The following is an 18,395-nucleotide window of genomic DNA, read 5'->3' on the forward strand; positions in this document are numbered from 1 at the left end:
CATTATTGCATTTTGTAGAAGTTTTCTTCCCTCATCTATTGTGTTTTTTATGGTTCTATGGGGAAATGAAATTAGTATATTTATAATCAGTAGTAAAATATCCGTTTAAAAATTGTATTCAGTTCATGCTAACTGTAGAAATGTTTTTGATTATATAAACTCCAGTCTTTTCTCCTATCCGCTCTATCTTTTCACAGAACACTTGGCTATATAGGTACTAAAAAATATCAAATGAGAGAATACAATTTTTAAATCTGATAACATTTTTAAACACTATTAAAATCAAGGCAAACTCTTACAAATTAGAAAGATACCAAAATCCTGACAATCTGGGCTGCTCTTCACTATCAAAATATCTCCCAACTACAGTATGCAGGAAATATTTTCATGCAAAGTCACTGTGCCACTTCTGTTTCTAAATGACCAAATTTAATAATTTATATTCCTGCCTAAATATGAGCCTATAAGGCATTAAATCTAATAACATTTTTCAGAAAATATATGGGTGCTTCTCAACAGAATTTACTTGCCTACCATACCTTAAGCCAGTCAGATGATGGAATCTTTCACCTGTCAGCAAATCATATTTTAATATTCTTTCTTGTTAGGTTGTGATAAATGAGATACCACTTCTAATGTAAGATTGTATGTTGAAAGATTTAATTGTATTTCTCTTTGGCGACATATTAAAAGATTATTTTTATTTTCTCTTTGGAGACAAATTAGCAAGTCATTGTAGTTGAGGGCATTCCAGTATTTAGGAAATTTATATAAAAAATGAGTCTCAAATGTAGCTCAATAATATTTTGATTATAATAGTTTTATATATTTCAAAGGATCAGGCCATGTATAATGGATTTCCTTGAACTATGAGCTTTAGAATATCAGAAGCCATTTCTGATTCATCTTTATAACTTTGGTTCCTAAGACACTAATTAATAAATGTTTATTTAAAAAATAAAGCTTTGTTTCAGGACAGTGACACTTAATTTTCAAATGAAGCAGTATTTCAATTATTTTAATAATAACCTGAATATTTATGGATAATAACCTTATTGACAGCAGGAATTTTGACCATCATAATCATACATAACTAATTTTCAAGTACTTCACAGATAATTTTGTTTTTCTCCCCATTGAACTAAGCAAGTTAAAGAAATGGTTCTCGACATCTAGAAACTTGCACTTTGGAGAAACAATTCCCACTGCAAAATTTGTTTGTTTGATAAATAAATATTGAACTTCAGTTATGTCCAAAGCAGGAGGTGATTTTAAAATTCATAAGTAAAACTTCCTTTTCCTTAGAAGTTTTTAATCTGCTAGGAAGAGTAAGACAATCTAATAATTATAATGAAAGTCCATTTTTAATTCAAAGCCAAGAAAAATGGAAGTTAAGGAAGGCAGAGGTTGTTTATGTTTAGTTAATGAGGAGACAGTTCATGGAGGTGGTGCCATTTGAATTAGGCTTGGTGAGAGATTTACTTGCAGGCATCACTAGAAAAGCAGGTGTTTTAAGTTTAGGAAAATGTAAGAAACGGTGCAGTGGTTTTACGAATCCCATAGCAACAAGTAGTCCACTTTGGCCACACAATGTAAGTAGGACGTAACTCAAAAAGTTTATTGAGAAGCAATAATGGCCTAGGTGAGGATGACTTCTGTGGACACGTAAACAAAAGATAACTAACAATGTGAAGTAGTATTTCCATTGCTAGATAGATTACAGTAATGACTCTTATCTCCTAATCTATCGATGTGCTTGTCTGTATGTTTAAAAATACACATGGTAAAATAAGAAACGGATATGTGTTTGTGTTTTAACTTTTTAATGAATTCGATTTCACATTATTATGACCTTTAATTTCCAGACAAAAACTTTATAACTGATAATTGACTATCAAAAGTCAAATTTTAAGTCTATTTGTTTTTTAATGATCTACTTACATATTCCTGGATGGGGGAAGAAATGACATAAAATTGTACTGAAGGAAATTATTTTTAAAATTTTTCTTTCATGTAACTTTGATTGTATCTGACTTCCAGAGTCTATTGCTTTTTAGCAAGAAGCACAGTGAAAGATTGAGAAAATGTGCCTAAACATGGCAGTCATCTCTAATCATTTGGGTTTTATACATGAACATAGTTATTTACCCACCACTTCATTGATAACATCAACATAAAGATATAGGAAATAACCCTGTATATTCATAAACCATGTACCATGTGTACATATATAATGTTATGCTATACATTATTTCATTTGATTTCATAACTTGCTTTCCATTGCTTTCACCAAAGCAGATCATCTTTTTATTTGGTTATGTTCTTTTTCTCATGTAACTAATGTAATATGTTATCTTTGCCAACTAAGAATCATTTGAATATGAATCAACCACCCATGAAGAATTTATAGTATTCAGAAAGCCTACTATGCTAAAAGTTTACCTCAACCCACATTCACCACATAAAATAATAGCAAAAATAATTGGTTTTTCCTAAGTTTGGATGATCCAATTGGCCTAAATTTTTATTAAAAGTGAAGAAGATAATGCCGTCTTGAAAGACAGCACAAATGTTTTTAAAATATCCCATTGCAAGGTATGGAGAGAACCATAACATTATCTGTTAAATCTTACTGTTAATAGCAACTCTAAAACAAAGAAGATTTTTATTTTGAAACATGGGACGTAAACTTTGGCAGAAGAAACACACTTGGTTAGGTAATAGTTTATATATTTCAATTACAAATTTGAATTAAGTCTAGAACAATGGATGTGGAATATTCAAAAAAATACCACCATAGTGTTGTTTTCCCTTCTGAAAAAAAGAATGCATTTTTAGTATCTTCTCTCTTATGAGGAATTTAGTTATATCAGGACCTCATATTAATTCTTATTTTTTCAAAATAATTTTTCAGATACATTATATTGTTGTACAACAATAATCAACAATTCCAATTCAAACTTCTGATTATGTAATAAGTTTGTAATCAAGTTCATAAACTATTGAAGAATTTCTTATCGCAAATATTGTGACATGATAAACTATCAGCACTAGTATTCATATAACATTGATTATTGATAAGTGGAAAGAACTATGGTGTAGGATATTGAAATTTAATTTCTAGGATATTGAAATTTAATTTGCATTACACATATTTTAAGAGATGCAAATCACATTTCAACTAACAATATAAAATGATTTACTTAAATTCGTTCTATTCTTTAAAAAATGAACACTTCAACTTGTTTTAAACTTAAGAAAGTGTTAAAAATTGAATGTGACACTTTTAAAATCATCCCAAGGCTGGCCATGGTGGCTCCTACCTGCTATCCCAACAATTTGGGAAGCAGAGGTGGGAGGATCCCTTGAGGCCAGGAGTTTGAGATCAGTCTGGGAAAGATAGTGAGACCTGCTCCAACAACAACAACAACAAAAACTAAAATTAGCTAGGCATGGTGGATGGTGCTTGTTGTCTTAGCTACTTGGGAGGCTGAGGCAAGGGAGAGGATCACTTGAGCCCAGGCGTTCAAGTTTACAGTGAGCTATGATTGCACCACTGCACTTCAGCCTGGGTGACAGACCAAGACCCACGGACATACTCAGACCTTCTAAATTTCAAGTTCATAGTCTCTATTAAAAATAAACCATTTTCCTTAGAAGAGAGATTTCAGCCTATTATCATGCTGCCACTGAGTTGAAGAATTACCTTCTACCAGAACAGGTTATACAGTTATTTACTACATAATTAATTTGTAGGCATGAAATAATCTTTTCAGCATTCTTTGCCTGCTCAGTGCCAAAATTACCTTAGTGTGAGCATCAGAGCCCCCAGATGACTTATGTAAACCTGTACTCTGACATAAATGCTGAAAACAATAGACATACCCGCAACTTAAAATACAAACTCAAGAGGAAATAAGGTGAAGCATACTGTTGATAAAAAATTACTACTAAATTCCGGTGCTATTTCATATCCAGAAACATTCTAATTGCATATAATATTTGAAAATATTGGATAGTCAGTCTAGATGTAAAATTCCTAAATTGTTCATTTTCAAAATTGTTAAATGAGTGATTAGATACTTCTTATGGCCTGGCAAAACATGGTTTAGACACCACATACAGCACACATAACTGAATGGAATGAAAGGATGTTGGCGGTAATGGAAAATAGTGATGGATTTTACAAGGTCAGACCCACTGACATTTTATTACTGATAAGCAGAATCAGCTACAGTGTAGGATATTGCCGAATTCTAAGCAAATGAATTTTTTAAAATATATTACATAGAAGCTATTCTTTTACATTTTCTGCCTTGGATATTTTCTCACCTGACAAAAACAAACACACATTTAGATTTCTCAGATTTCTCAGAGGATGTTCTTTTGAGTAGATTATCTGTAAAAAATTTCTGACACATCAGTCAGGTGCCATGGTTTAATTTTTATGTGAGGATTTGGTAGGACAGATGAAAATGTGTGCTAGTCTTTTCTCCTTCCATACAAGAATTGGTAGAATTAGTGCTTACAAGATACACAGCTTAATTACACTATCTGCAGTGTCACTGGAACACACTTCACCCAGTCATCTTTGTCATGTTTAAGAGACCTGGTCTTAAGGGCCTAGTAATTTTCTCGATGTAAAAGATAGAAGCACAATTTCTTGCCCCTCAGTATTCCCTTCCCATATCTAAACTCCTATGAGACAGAACCAACAACTATTCCATATATTAGGCTCTGATTTTAGTAAAACCACTTTTCAGTCACAGTTCAATAAGCACAGATCTCTTGCAGAATTCTAAGAATATGAATTTTTAAAAATATGTTATATGGAAGGTATTCTTTTACTCAACTAATTTTTTTCTTTCTTCCATTTGTTCCCGAATTAGTACCAGACATTTTTTTTCTGCCTTTCTTGAAAGTTCTACTATCAAATAATCAAATAACAGAAGGCTAGAAACAATAAATTTTATAAATATAACTTTTAAAAGAGAAAATATTCTCTTACATGTGATTAGAAAAGGGGGGAGGAATTAATTGGGGCAGGGAAGGAAATAATGAGAATGAACAATGCCACTGTATTCCATGAGCCTTTGAGAACACCAAGGGCAACCTCATCTTTGGATGAAAAAAAAAAAAAAGGTAGTCTATTAAGTGACTGGGTTTGCCTTAGAAAATATAAGTTACAGGACTGAGTAATCTAGTAACAAGAAAACTGCTGACAAACTTCTGGGGGTGATTGTTGTTTAGCAAAGAAGCAGATGCTACTAAGTCAGGATTCTCTCTCTAAAAAAACAACAGTTCACACTGTGGTTGTATTTTTTTCTTATGTGTTACTTCAAAACCTTATCAGAAAAGAGTACAGTATCTCTGTTAAGTTCACTTAAAATCTGTTGTGTCATTTTATTGACTATTACTGTTTTTTGAAATCTTGTTCATGTTTATAGGTTTTCTGACTTGAGTTTAGAGATATTCCAAGCAGATTAGCCTAGCAAGTTTAGAATTGTGAATTTAATAATTATCTTCTAGGTATGTATAGGAACATATTGCATGAGACAGTAATGTAATTTGTGAGAAATGTCTGCACACAAGCTTTCATATACCTTTATTCTGTCTTTAGAATTTGGAATGATGGGAGATCATACAATTAAAAGTCAGCGACCTCGATCTGTTCATGAAAAAAGGGTCCCTCAGGAACAAGCTGATGCTGCTAAATTTATGGCACAAACTGGTAATACGTTAGTTACATTTTTCTATTTATTGCTGTTAATTTAATGAAACCACTGCATGTTTTCATAATCTTTTGCTGCACATTTGTCAGTTTTTGGAGCTGATATTTTTTCGAGCCATTTTTTTTGTCACCAGTTAAAGTCCATAAATAAAGTAGCTGTGAATTGAAAAGTGCACAAAAATTATGTAAGAATTATTTTGCTTTCAGTATGGGACATTTAGGATTTACATAGTAGCATTTATGCTAATTAACTACTTAAAATGTATCATTAAACTTTTAAAGAAAGACAGCCAAAGTTATTTCTTCAATAATTGACATAAGACTTTCAAAAATTAGAACTTTAAATGACTCTAGACAATGAAATCTATTTTAACAATATTGAATATATTGAATTTTTTCAAGTGTGATCCTACTTGTATTAATTATTGTTAAAATGCACAGAAAATATAAACTTTTAAAAAATTTAATAATTTTTATTTGAAAAGAGTTTTGTTATATAAGCTAAATGAAAAAAAGTTGAAAGTGTTAAGTAGGGTGTAACACATTCCAACTAATTAAATACCAACCTAAACTGACTTTCTACTTTATAAAATGTTTAATTCTAAATTAATTAGATTACTTTTAAAAACCTCCCTCCAAATATATCTGTAAATATTTGGAGTATGTATAATTTATGCCCATTATTTAGTTACAGAATTTGAACTAATATATGTATTCATATTTTTTCTTATCACAATAAATGGTCTAATTTCATCTGAGTACATTGCATGTAGTACATCCTTAAAAGAAAAAGTGTTTCAACTTTGTTATGTAAATTTTCAATTGTCACCTTTATTTTGGGAAATTGAAAGCTAACAGTTTTATCTATGTCTTAAAAAATTGTATACATCTCAATGTTTTGCCATTAATACAGAAGTTTCCAGTACATGACCAGTTTCCTGACATGACATTTAGACTGATAGTGATGAAATTCCCCCAAGAAATGAATATTTCCTTCAGTTCACATGTTCTTAAGATAATAGTTTTTAGAACAGTACATCTGAATCTACAATATAAAAATGCAAATATTGTTAATGAGTTTTGCTCTTAATAAGGGGTGAGTAGAAGATTTTGATACATTAGTTGAGTTGTAAGGAGGTCAAATTTTCAGAACAAGAAGTTTAAAATAAATTTTACAAGGATTCACTTTTAGTTTTTTTGAGATATATATTGCAACCAAATACAGAAATGTAGAAACTTGCTTATCTGGATCCCTTTTTGTGCACTTTCTTGTTTAAGAAAAATTGATTTTTATTTTTACTATTTGTTTGAACAAGTCTAAAAGTGCATTAACAGGTTTAGGTAAATTTCCAAATTTCTAAATGTATTTCTCTCCTTTACAGGGAGCAAAAAGTCTCAACCACTGAGCAGAGATTAGAGACATTAAGTCAAGGCACACGGGCATGGGCTGACTACTCATCTTTGTCGGCACCATCTAATGGGGGCGTTTCTGCAAGATTAAAAAAGGTGTATTTTATTTGTGCAAAAGAGATGGCAGGCATTGGTTTACTGAAGTTCCTAAAAATTGGAGTCAGTAGGAAGTGAAATGGAAAATGATAGTTTTAAATTTCCAATAGCGTAACATGATTAGTTTATGTGTAAATATTATGCAATTTAGCCAAAAGTTTTTGTACAAGTTTTTTTATTTGTCTGTGACATAGTTCAATTCACAGTTTTCAGCCAAAACCCTTTTGGTAAATTCAAATTTCAAGGAACATTGTGTTTTCCTAGTAAGGAATTACTAATTTCAAAATGATGAATAATAAATATTTATTCTTTTATTTTAACCAAATATAGTATAGACAAACATAAATACATGTATAAGACTTTAAAATTAAACTATTTCAGTACTGATGTAAAACTGGAAAACTACATTATTTTAAGTAATTTTTAAAATTTATAATTTAACAGAAGACAATTATAATGTGAAAAAGAGAAGAATATTTTTCCTTAAATATTTTCCTAGATTATACTTTTTTTTAGGTGTTAAGGTAGTCTGAATAAATACAGGTAAGTGTCACACAATGAAATTTTACAAAAATTAAGCTTTACTTATAAAAGTGTTCCCTGTATTTGTCTTTAAGCCAGAAAAAAGACTGTAACATATAAATAATATAAAATTTGTTAACAGTAATTTGAGAACAAAGAATAAGGCAAAAACATACATTTAAATAATAATAAAAGACAATATATTTTTATATTAATCATGGAGAAAAAAGCAAAGGCTATCACACTTTAATATTTAAGAATTCTCAAAATGAGTAAACTGGCCTCTTCAATCAATATGATCAGTAAAAGATTGTAATTAAAAGCAATCTTTTACAGAGTGATAAAGTGAGTGTAACATTTTTTAAAAAGAGTAACATTTGATAAAGTAGCATAGTTTGGATATAAATGATGGTGCTCTAATAGCCTATCATGCAATCTTTATTTATCGTTAAGGAATATAAAATTAAATGATATCATATAATATATATATTTAATATAGACATCTAAATTAAATGCCAATAAGATGGCTTAAGATATCCTAGTTACATTTGCTTATGCTTAAGCATCATAGTCATCAATTAATTTATAAACATGTTTAGAAAAGTAGTCTTTCATTACCGTGAGGAAAATAGCCTAAATTTGGACTATGTAGCATTTTATCTAAAATTTTAAAAAATAAAATTAGGCTGGGTGCAGTGGCTCATGCCTGCAATCCTAGCACTTTGTCATTTACAAGGCGGGTGGATTACCTGAGGTGGGAGTTCAAGACCAGCCTGACCATCATGGTGAAACCCCGTCTCTACTAAAAATACGAAAAATTAGCTGGGTGTGGTGGCGCACACCTGTAATCTCAGCTACTCGGGAGGCTGAGGCAGTAGAATCTCTTGAATCAAGGAGGCAGAGGTTGCAGTGAGCCAAGATCACACCATTGCACTTCAGCCTGGGCTATAGAGTGAGACTTCATCTCAATAAGTAAATAAATGAATAAATAAATAAAATTAAAAGTACATTTCTAATTTCATGACTTTAAGATAATAGCAAAAGTTTATATTAATATTTTGTTCATAATTTAAAATGCATTCTCACATATTATCTCACTCAATCTTCACAGATTTTGAAGTAAATATAATATTCATTTTATCGAAGACGTTCAAAGAAATAAAATGACTTTCTCAAGGTCACAGAGCTATTATTCAGTAGATTTCCATCAATCACAGGTCTTCTGACTTTAATTGCAATGCTTTTCCAGTTTCCTTTTGTGTTTCATGCTAGACTAAAGAGCTTTTAGTTCGTACTATCTCCAAAGATACATATATTAAAAACAGTATACTTTGTCTTATAGTTTACTATTTTAATGTCATTGAATATTTTTAACATCTTTCTTATAATGTATATTAGTTATTCTCACAATGGCCTAATGTGCTTGACTAGAATGTTCTTCATACTTTTATAAATAAGGAAGTGGCAGCATGGAAAAAAGAAGTATTTAGTGGAAATGTCACTGAAACTATGGGATTTGAGTTATAACAAGATCATTTTGATAGGTAGGCCACTATTTCACTGGCAAAATTTTAATTCAAAATCGGAAAGCCAATGTTTTATTTATTTACTTAGTTTATTTTTGATCAATGAAGAGAGAGGAAGAGTGACAAGACCAATTCTGAGCATTCATTATCAAACTCTCATGATCCAGTCACCACTGCTTAGCCTGTTCAGCATCATTGCAGTATCATACATTCAGAAGCAACCCAAATGTTTAAATACTTGTATGAAAGTAATTTAAATATAGGGCTTGATCTGAATTCACTGCTCAGTTTAGTTAAATTATGTTTTCTGTCATTATGACAGTGCAAGAGGAAAAGGACTGCTTTTATGGTAAAATAGAACTAATTTTATTCATAACCTTTATCATATCACTTATAGAATCCACATTGTTCATAATTTTCTGACTTTTAATTAATAACATGCAACCATAATATTTATACCTCACTTAATCTCATCATAGTTCAGAACATCATTTTAAAAAGTGTATTATATTTTCCCTAACTTCAGCTTAAATTTTCTATTGCTAAATTTACATGCACATATATACATATATGTGGATTTTTTAACTATTATCCTTCTATTTGGTTTATAGAATAATGATTTTCAATCTTGATAGAGTATTCTTTAATGTAAAAGAACAAATTATGAAGCATGGCTTTAACTGTTATTCAAATAGTCATCCAAGGACATTTTTATGAAATTAGCAATATATAAATTTGTGAAGAAAAAAATTCTGAATTGATGAAGGGTTATCTATACATTATTTTCAAATCACACTGATCACAACACTGAAAAGCAGTCCCATTTGATGTAATCTGTCATCCCAGTTACTATTGTCTGTGCCCTTACAATATATGTCCAGTTATAAACAGATGGTCATCTATGCCTCTCGGTGCAATATAAGAGCAAATGCGTCATAATGGTACTACTCAAAGTGTGGTTAGTGGATCAGTGTTTGTCCGCAAACTGGCCGTTATGATCTCTCAAAGGAATAAGCAGTTTACATCAGAATGTAAAACCAACTACTTCATCAAGCACAGGTTTTATTTAAGCTGACATTTCATTTTTAGAACAAATTTCTCACTGAGAAAATCTGTGTGTTGAATTACATTCTGGCCCAAACTCCTTCTTCCCTAGAGCACTGGTTTGTGGACCAGCTGCCTTGAGTAGCACTGCAAATAATTTTCAAGTCATTTACTAACTCTCTAGAAAACGATGGACAAATACATGATCATATTCTATCCTTTGAATTCTATTTCAAAGGCAAATTATAAACAGAAACATAAAATATTGTTAAATTGCTCTTTGATCTACTAATCAGTGATACAAAGTTTTCAGAAACATTTCACCTACAAACTTTTTCAGTGACTAAATGGTTAACTTAAGTAGTTAACTGCTAGCAGCTAAATGATCCAGTGTGACTTTGGAGAAAACAACTGCAAATTTTCCAATCAATTTTTAAAATTCATCCTGAACATGATGCCATGATAGAAGTGTATTTCGTTGGTCATAGAAATGTTTGACTTTTGAGTCTCCTTGAGACATAATAAAAGAAATTCGACATAGTTTTATTGAGATGCTAACTCCAAGAAAATTAATGAATTTTGACATTCATTAGCTTTTTAGAACTCCATTTTAAATAAATTTTAATTCCATATCAAATTAATGAAAATTATCAAGAAATTTTTCTTTATTTTGAGTTAAAAAATCACTACTCTAGATCATAGGTGAAATTGTTAGCAGAAGGATTTAAATAAATTACCACAAAATAAACAGCTATCATAGTATGAAAAAGTAGGAACTGCACTAGTAATAAACTATAAATATCAGTACTCAATACAATATAAATTAGATGCGTCCAAGCTCCCAGGTTTCCACATCATCTAGCATTAGAAAGGGTGTTATGCAATAAAGGACTAAGGAGGAACACATCAATATATTCCTGCCGCCAAAGCCATAGAGTAAGCTTAGAAATATATTTTGCTTCCTTTTCCATCAAAATACAAAGTCTTAGATTAATTTGAAGAGAATCACCTCAACAAATAGTCACATTGAAAAATGCTCATTAGTTCCTTCATAGTGTCCATGGTACAGTGTAATTTGTGAAGAGTATTTTGCTAATAAGGTTATGGCAAAACTTGGTGTTTGCATCAGCATTATATGCATTCGTCTTTAACTTCATTTTCTCTTAAATGTTTTCATGTACCTTTTGATGTATGGTCATATTTTTACATTTAAATTATTCTTGCATGTCATAATGTCAGTTTGGTATAATGCTTACTAGATGAATACTTAAGACAGTATTTCATGTTTATTTGTTGTCTTGCACGCAGGTGAATCTGGTGTGGAAGAGTGGTCCCAGTGGAGCACATGTTCGGTTACTTGTGGTCAAGGGTCGCAGGTGCGAACCAGAACTTGTGTATCACCTTACGGGACACACTGCAGCGGCCCATTAAGAGAATCAAGGGTTTGCAATAACACTGCCCTCTGTCCAGGTAGTGTTAGCAGCAACTACAACTGTGGATGTTATTGAATTGTGTCATGCTACGCATTTGGAACGATTTGTTATTTTCATATGAAACGGGTATAGGCATTTTGATTAGAGTGGATAAGTGTAATTATTATTCAACTGTAATATTTTAAGATGTCTGTGATTATTTCTGCTTTTAAAGCAGTCAGCAAATTAGGTAAATGGCTCCCCTCTTCACTGCAAATATCAGTTTCTAATCTGTGTATCTACTTCTAATAATATTTAAGGTTCAAATATCTTTCTGTGTTTTAGATGGTGAAAATGTTCAATTGAATGCTTGAGGAAAAATGTAATCTGCCTACATACTAAAAATATAATGTATATTCATGGCTTAAGGCAGTGGTTGACATAGTCTGTCAGGCAGTCAGCAGTTTTTCTATCACTTATCTGACCCTATCAAAGAAAAGAGTGTCCCTGACCAAATAACTTTTTGGTATTTTATTTCATTAAAGTAACTTTCATCATCAGAGGTATCCACTGCTTTGTAAACTTAAATGAAACTTAATGAAGAGAGAGAGAGAGAGAGATCTTTAATGTTAAATGAAGCATAACAATAGCATGCCCACTTAGTGTCAGATTTTCCATGTTACATCACAATTTTGTTCTTCAGTTGATGCACGCATGCATATTATAGACATTTCTCCCTCCCAGACTACAGACTTTCATGTAAAAATAAGTAATAATAGGACTCTGGGCTTTGTTTCCAGAAGTTCAAAGCACATGATGTTGTGAATCTCCAGATTTATCTTTTTGTCTAACCATTTATGTGGTGGATGGGTGACTATAAACATATTGACAGCTGCAGTTGACAGTGGACTTGCATTCACAGCCTTTCCAGGGACCTCCAAAAGGGGATGGGTGTAAAGAAAGTGACTTGCACTGTGGCAGCCTTTCATCTGCTAGCTTGTGCTTAGAAGTTTCTCATTAAGTTCCATTTCTAGAGATGGCTGACTCCACAGTTGCTAAAAGCAAGAATAGAGAGTGGGTGGCACGGAGTAAGAACAGGAATAATGTCAGTTTTCCAGCAGAATATTCAAAGGGGTCCATTAAAAGACAGTCTGAGAGAGTTGTTAATGGGTGTAGAGTTTCAGATTCGCAAAATGAAAAAGTCTGAATATCTGTTTCACAACATTATGAATATAGGTAATACTACTAAGTTGTACACTAAAAATTGATTAGATGGTAAATTTTACATTATATGCTTTTTATCACAATAAAAAAGGACAGTGTGGAGGAAATAAAAAGTAAAGAAAGTGGTGGGCAGAAGGTGGAGGAATGATGCAATGAGGTGGGCGATCCCTTTAGAATAGAATTGGGAGGTAACAAAGCAGTAGATGAAGTAGAATTAAAAGCTAAGCAGGGCAGAAAACTGAAACCTATGAGGAAAGAAAGGCAGAATTAACTGGAAAAGAGTAATAATTGCCACTAAGAACAAGAAAAGTCAGTGAGGCTCAGTGGAAATTAAACTAGAGCAAGAAAAAAGCATGAAGTAAAAACAAAAAAAAGATTCACAAGAAAAAATGTTTAAGGAGTTTGTGAAAGGGGGAAGAAGATGAAAAATATGATTAAAAACAGGATTCATAGAGCAGACAGATTCTAGGTACATTTGGCAACAGAAGAAAAACAAGTAGAAGTAAGGACCAGGGGATTCTATTTTATTTTATTTTTTAAACTGGCAGGTAACATGTATGTTTTTATCTTGTACAACATGATATTTTGAGGTATATATATATATATATATGTTGTGAAATGGTTAAATGTAACTAATTAACAAATATATTACTGCATATAGTTATCATTTTTGTGCTGAGAACATTTAACATCCACTCTCTTTACATTTTTTAAGAATACAATATATAGTCATTAACCATAGTCACCATGCGGTATAATAGATCTCTTGAATTTATTCCCCCTATCTAACTGTGATTATGTATCATTTGACCAACATGTTTTAGAAATGAAATCTTCATACCACAAGGGTAGATACTTATTTTCATTTGGGTGTGGGTAGAGTGGGTTTTCTGGGAAGAATACTTAAAGCTGTTCCCTACTTACAGTATTGAAATAAGGAGATCCAGGATCAAGTTTTATGTCCTTGACAATGAGAAAAATGTCAATAAAGAATTATGCTGTACTTGAAATATAAATTTATCTAATCAGCCTGTGTTTGAATAGCCAAGACCCTTTCAACATACAGGGATAGTATTATGGCAAATGGATCTCCAAATGTAAGTCTGAATGTATTGGAAAGTGTTCTCAAAAATTTTCCATTCAGAGTCTACTTCCCAGCCACTAGTTATGCACATTTATAAAGGATGACATATGAAAGTTACCTTCCTTCTACCAGAGACCACTGATTAATGCCTTCACAGAGAACATCTGTGGTGGGATCAGAGCGCTTCTCCCCCACAGAACTGCCAAATCCACTTTTGCACTGTGTCTGATGTCCAGAAGGCTAATATTCCATAATTTAAAGATTTTTAAATTAAAGTTTTTCGTCCCCATTTATGCCTGAGGTTGCAATTTTTTGAATTTGAAAAATCAGGTCTTGGTGATGACCTTGAGCGGTAGAATATAAATAACTCCCACATGCTTAGTGTTCCAATAATGGAACACTAGGCATAAGTGACTCAAACCTTTTACCCTTACACCTACAGAACTGCATACCAATTACTAGCCCCTCTTCACCTTTATATGCATGAAGTCTTTTTCCTTCTAAATTTGATTAAATAGTACCATTGAGAAGAAGTTTATCTTTTAATCATTGTTTTAGTTCAGAATGTTGAAGTAAAGAAAATGAGAAAAGTTTTGTTTATTTATTTTTAATTTTCCAAACATAAAGGATAATTTAGCGAACTAAAAATAGAGAATAAGTGCCCCACTATAAGAATTGGAATTTTTTCATCTGGTTATGGTATTTGTTATGAAATATTTTGTGCTCAAATGTTTTATGTTATTATTTGTTGTGCAGGTAAATATGTACTTACTTTGCAATCTCTAATATATCCTGAAAATAGTGACAAAAAGTGACTTTTTTGTAATGTTTTAAACAATAGAAATATCTTCCTAAAATAATAAATTCCTAAGAATAAAATTAACTCAGAAATCAGTAACTGATTTGTCACATTTTGGACACTAAAATGTATTTGGCATTTAATTAATGAAAATGACACAATAAATGAACAAATTGAATATTAAAGTCACTTTCCACAAAATGTGTGGAGTTATAGAATTAGAAGTTATATTTATTTGTACTATAAAATCTAATCAATAGTGTTATAAATTAGTGACCATTCACCCATATTCAAATTTCAGAAGTCTGCCTTAATTAAATTATGCAATATGTTACTTCAATATGTATCCTAAGGTATTTGACGTTTAGCAGAATTTTTGCTTTGACATTGTACTCTCTTCAAAAGCCTTTATTACTCAAAGTAAAAAACAATGGACATAAACAAAGAAAATTGAGAAAAATAGAGCGCTACTTTCAATAGCACAATTTATTGCCCTAGTTGAATTTTATGGTTTATTCCAGGGCTTCTCAACCTCATTACTACTGACATTTTGATCCCAATAAGTCTTTGTTGGGGGAGTCCATCCTGTGTATTTTTTTAATGTTTAACAGCATACCTGGCCTTTACTCACTAGATGCCAGTAGCCCCCCACTTTCCCCCAAGTTGTGACAACCAAATATGTCTCTAGTCATTGCCAAATGTCACCTGGGGAACAAAACTGCCACTGGCTGAGAGCCACTGGTGTACTCTTTATGTACTTTAATCCTGTAGCAGAAGTTTCTGCAGGCCAAGGAATGCTTTTGAATTTTTTTCTTTTTCTTTTTTTTTTTTTTGCTAAATGTTATAATTCTTATATTCATTTATTTCTTAAAAAATAAAACCTGGCCGGGTGCGGTGGCTCACGCCTGTAATCCCAGCACTTTGGGAGGCGGAGGCAGGAGGATCACCTGAAGTCGAGACCAGCCTGGCTAACATGGTGAAACCCCGTCTCCACTAAAAATACAAAAATTAGCCAGACGTGGTGCCGCGCGCCTGTAATCCCAGCTACACAGGAGGCTGAGGCACGAGAATCACTTGAACCTGAGAGGCAAAGATTGCAGTGAGCCGAGATCGTGCCACTGTACTCCAGCCTGGGCGAGAGTGAGACTCCGTCTCAAAATAAAATAAATAAAATAAAACCTTTCACTTATTTTATGTACAGCTCAATCTAAACCATGAGAAAATTTATATATGTTTATTTCAAAATATGGTTGAATATATTTTGTATATGGCATATTCTTCATTTCATCTCTAGTTATCACAAAAAGACATATAATAATACAGCTAATGCCTAAGCTAAGGAGGAAAACTATAAAAATGAAGGAATTTCATTTAAATATATTGGTTTTATTAGGATCATTTTAAATGAACTAGAACATTTATAGATTCTCATGTTTTGCTGCAAAATTAAAAAATATATAACAATTTGCCATTAAAATAAAAATATCTAATCTTTAACATTAGTCTTATGAATAGCATCTATAAACATTATGTGGTATGTGCTATAATTTTCTACTAACTCAATAGTATCTAAAATAACATTGTTAGTGATTTGTATCCTTGTCAAATGAAAAAAAATCTTTTTTAAAATGATGTGAATGAGCCATGAACTTTTACCATGTAGCCATAAAGACTGTTAGAAAGTATTAAGTGAGATTAATTTTCTGAAGATTCCAGTTTCATAATTTAACTAAGCCATCAAGGTTAATCAACATTTTTTGAGATTCATGGAGGAAAATATGCCAATTTAGCATCTTCCTTTTTTTCTGGGATTGTGCAATATAGAACAGTATGATTTGACAGAAAAAAAAATGAGTGGAAGCAGCAATATGAATTTTACATAGCATCATTAACTTTTTATATAGGAGGAGAAAATAGGAGGAGAAAAGGTTTTTAAAATAGGAGGAGAAAAGGTTTTTAAAATTGGAGGAGAAAAGGTTGTTTTAGGAGAAATATTGGTAATTTGAAATAAATGCAATAGTTTATAAAAATATTCATTTAATATGCCAAAATATATTAATGTAAGTACTTTTAAACTATTTTGCCATAATTGATCATATATACATATATGAATATTTATATATGTGGGTAATATATGCATCTTTTATATATATTTAGTTTTATTAGAGCTAAATATAGACTTACTTTTATATATATATATCAATGGATATAAATTGGCTTTTGTTTTCCCAAAATTTTATGGGAAAAAAGTAAAACATCATATTTTTTGTCACCCTCTTTTTTTTCCTACATATTATTTTAAAACTATATTTCCCAACAAGGTTCTCAGAATCTTAAAGAGATTTACATTGAATATTTCTATTGGCTGTTTTTTCAATATTTAAACATCCTATCACAACTAATTTAGGCAAATAAATAACACCAATAGAAAGGGATGGGGTATCTCACAATTAAGGTATACTATGTGTGTTTCTAAAGTAACAACTTGCTAAGCATACATATGAAGAAAATTCTAGATGTATTATATTTACTTGCATATTTCATCTGCCACTTTTTATGAACCTGTGCTTACCCTTACCAATGTTAAAGAAAAAAATGAACTTTTTGGGGAGTCATTTTCCTCTATAAATTTCACTCTCCTTAATCATATCTGTGGGTGTCATATCAAACATCTGGCCTTTTGAACTTCTAAGAGTATAGCAAGACTAGAGGTCCAACATCAAGACAGGAGCTTTTGAACAAAAAAGCACATTTTTTCTCATTCCTTTTTATTGATGTTGTCTATTAGGGTGCTATTATGTATTGTCTCAAGTATTAAGAATTAGGATGAGAGTGGTGATTTGACCATGCAGGGAAGGGATCAAACACTGAATATTTTTTTTTTTGGAAGATGGAGTCTTGCTGTGTTGCCCAGGCTGGAGTGCAGTGGCACGATCTCACTTCACTGCAACCCCCACCTTCCAGATTCAAGGGATTCTCCTGCCTCAGCCTCCTGAGCAGCTGGGACTACAGGCACACAACACCATGCCCAGCTAATTTTTGTAGCTTTAGTAGAGATGGTGTTTCACTATTTTGTCCAGGCTGGCCTTGAACTCCTGACCTCAGGTGATCTGCCCATCTTGGCCTCTGAAAGCACTGGGATTACATGCATGAGCCACCACGCCCAGCCTAAATACTGAATCTTCATGGTCTTTTGCAAAATATAACAATACTTATTCACAGTGGTTATTCTGAAAGAACACAAATTATGTTATTTAAGATCAATTGTGAATTCATTGTAGTAGTATGTTTGAAGAATTGATATATTCATATTTATGTTAAGCATAATTATTTTCTTTAGAAATTTATATAAATTAGTTAGATTTCCAGTTCTATCAAGTTGTTAGAGGAGGAAAAGCATCTTCTGGTTTCATAGTCATTAGAAAGAGATTATCGTATTTTCCATTCATTTTGAAACAGGGCAAAGAGGAATATTTTATTTGAGTAGACATTCTGTTTGAAATTCTTTTTATTCAAAATATGGTAACTTTAAACCCACATTTTTAAA

General features: G+C 31.7%; 1 protein-coding gene across 5 annotated transcripts in view; it reads left to right on the top strand.

Annotated features, from left to right (window-relative positions):
- The window catches only part of ADGRB3 (adhesion G protein-coupled receptor B3), a 753,008-nt gene that overhangs the window by 288,378 nt on the left and 446,235 nt on the right, over nucleotides 1-18,395 (top strand). For 3 of the 5 annotated variants that reach the window (XM_016955757.3, XM_054686001.1, XM_054686002.1), the window contains exons 3-4: nucleotides 5,621-5,731; nucleotides 11,638-11,799. In XM_016955757.3, the coding sequence (XP_016811246.2) occupies nucleotides 5,621-5,731; nucleotides 11,638-11,799 (273 nt within the window). Of the gene's footprint in view, nucleotides 1-5,620; nucleotides 5,732-11,637; nucleotides 11,800-18,395 lie in introns of those variants that run through there. The other 2 variants (XM_016955760.3, XM_054686003.2) reach the window with 2 other exon arrangements.

This window comes from Pan troglodytes, chromosome 5 (assembly GCF_028858775.2).
Source record: "Pan troglodytes isolate AG18354 chromosome 5, NHGRI_mPanTro3-v2.0_pri, whole genome shotgun sequence".
NCBI lineage: Eukaryota > Metazoa > Chordata > Mammalia > Primates > Hominidae > Pan > Pan troglodytes.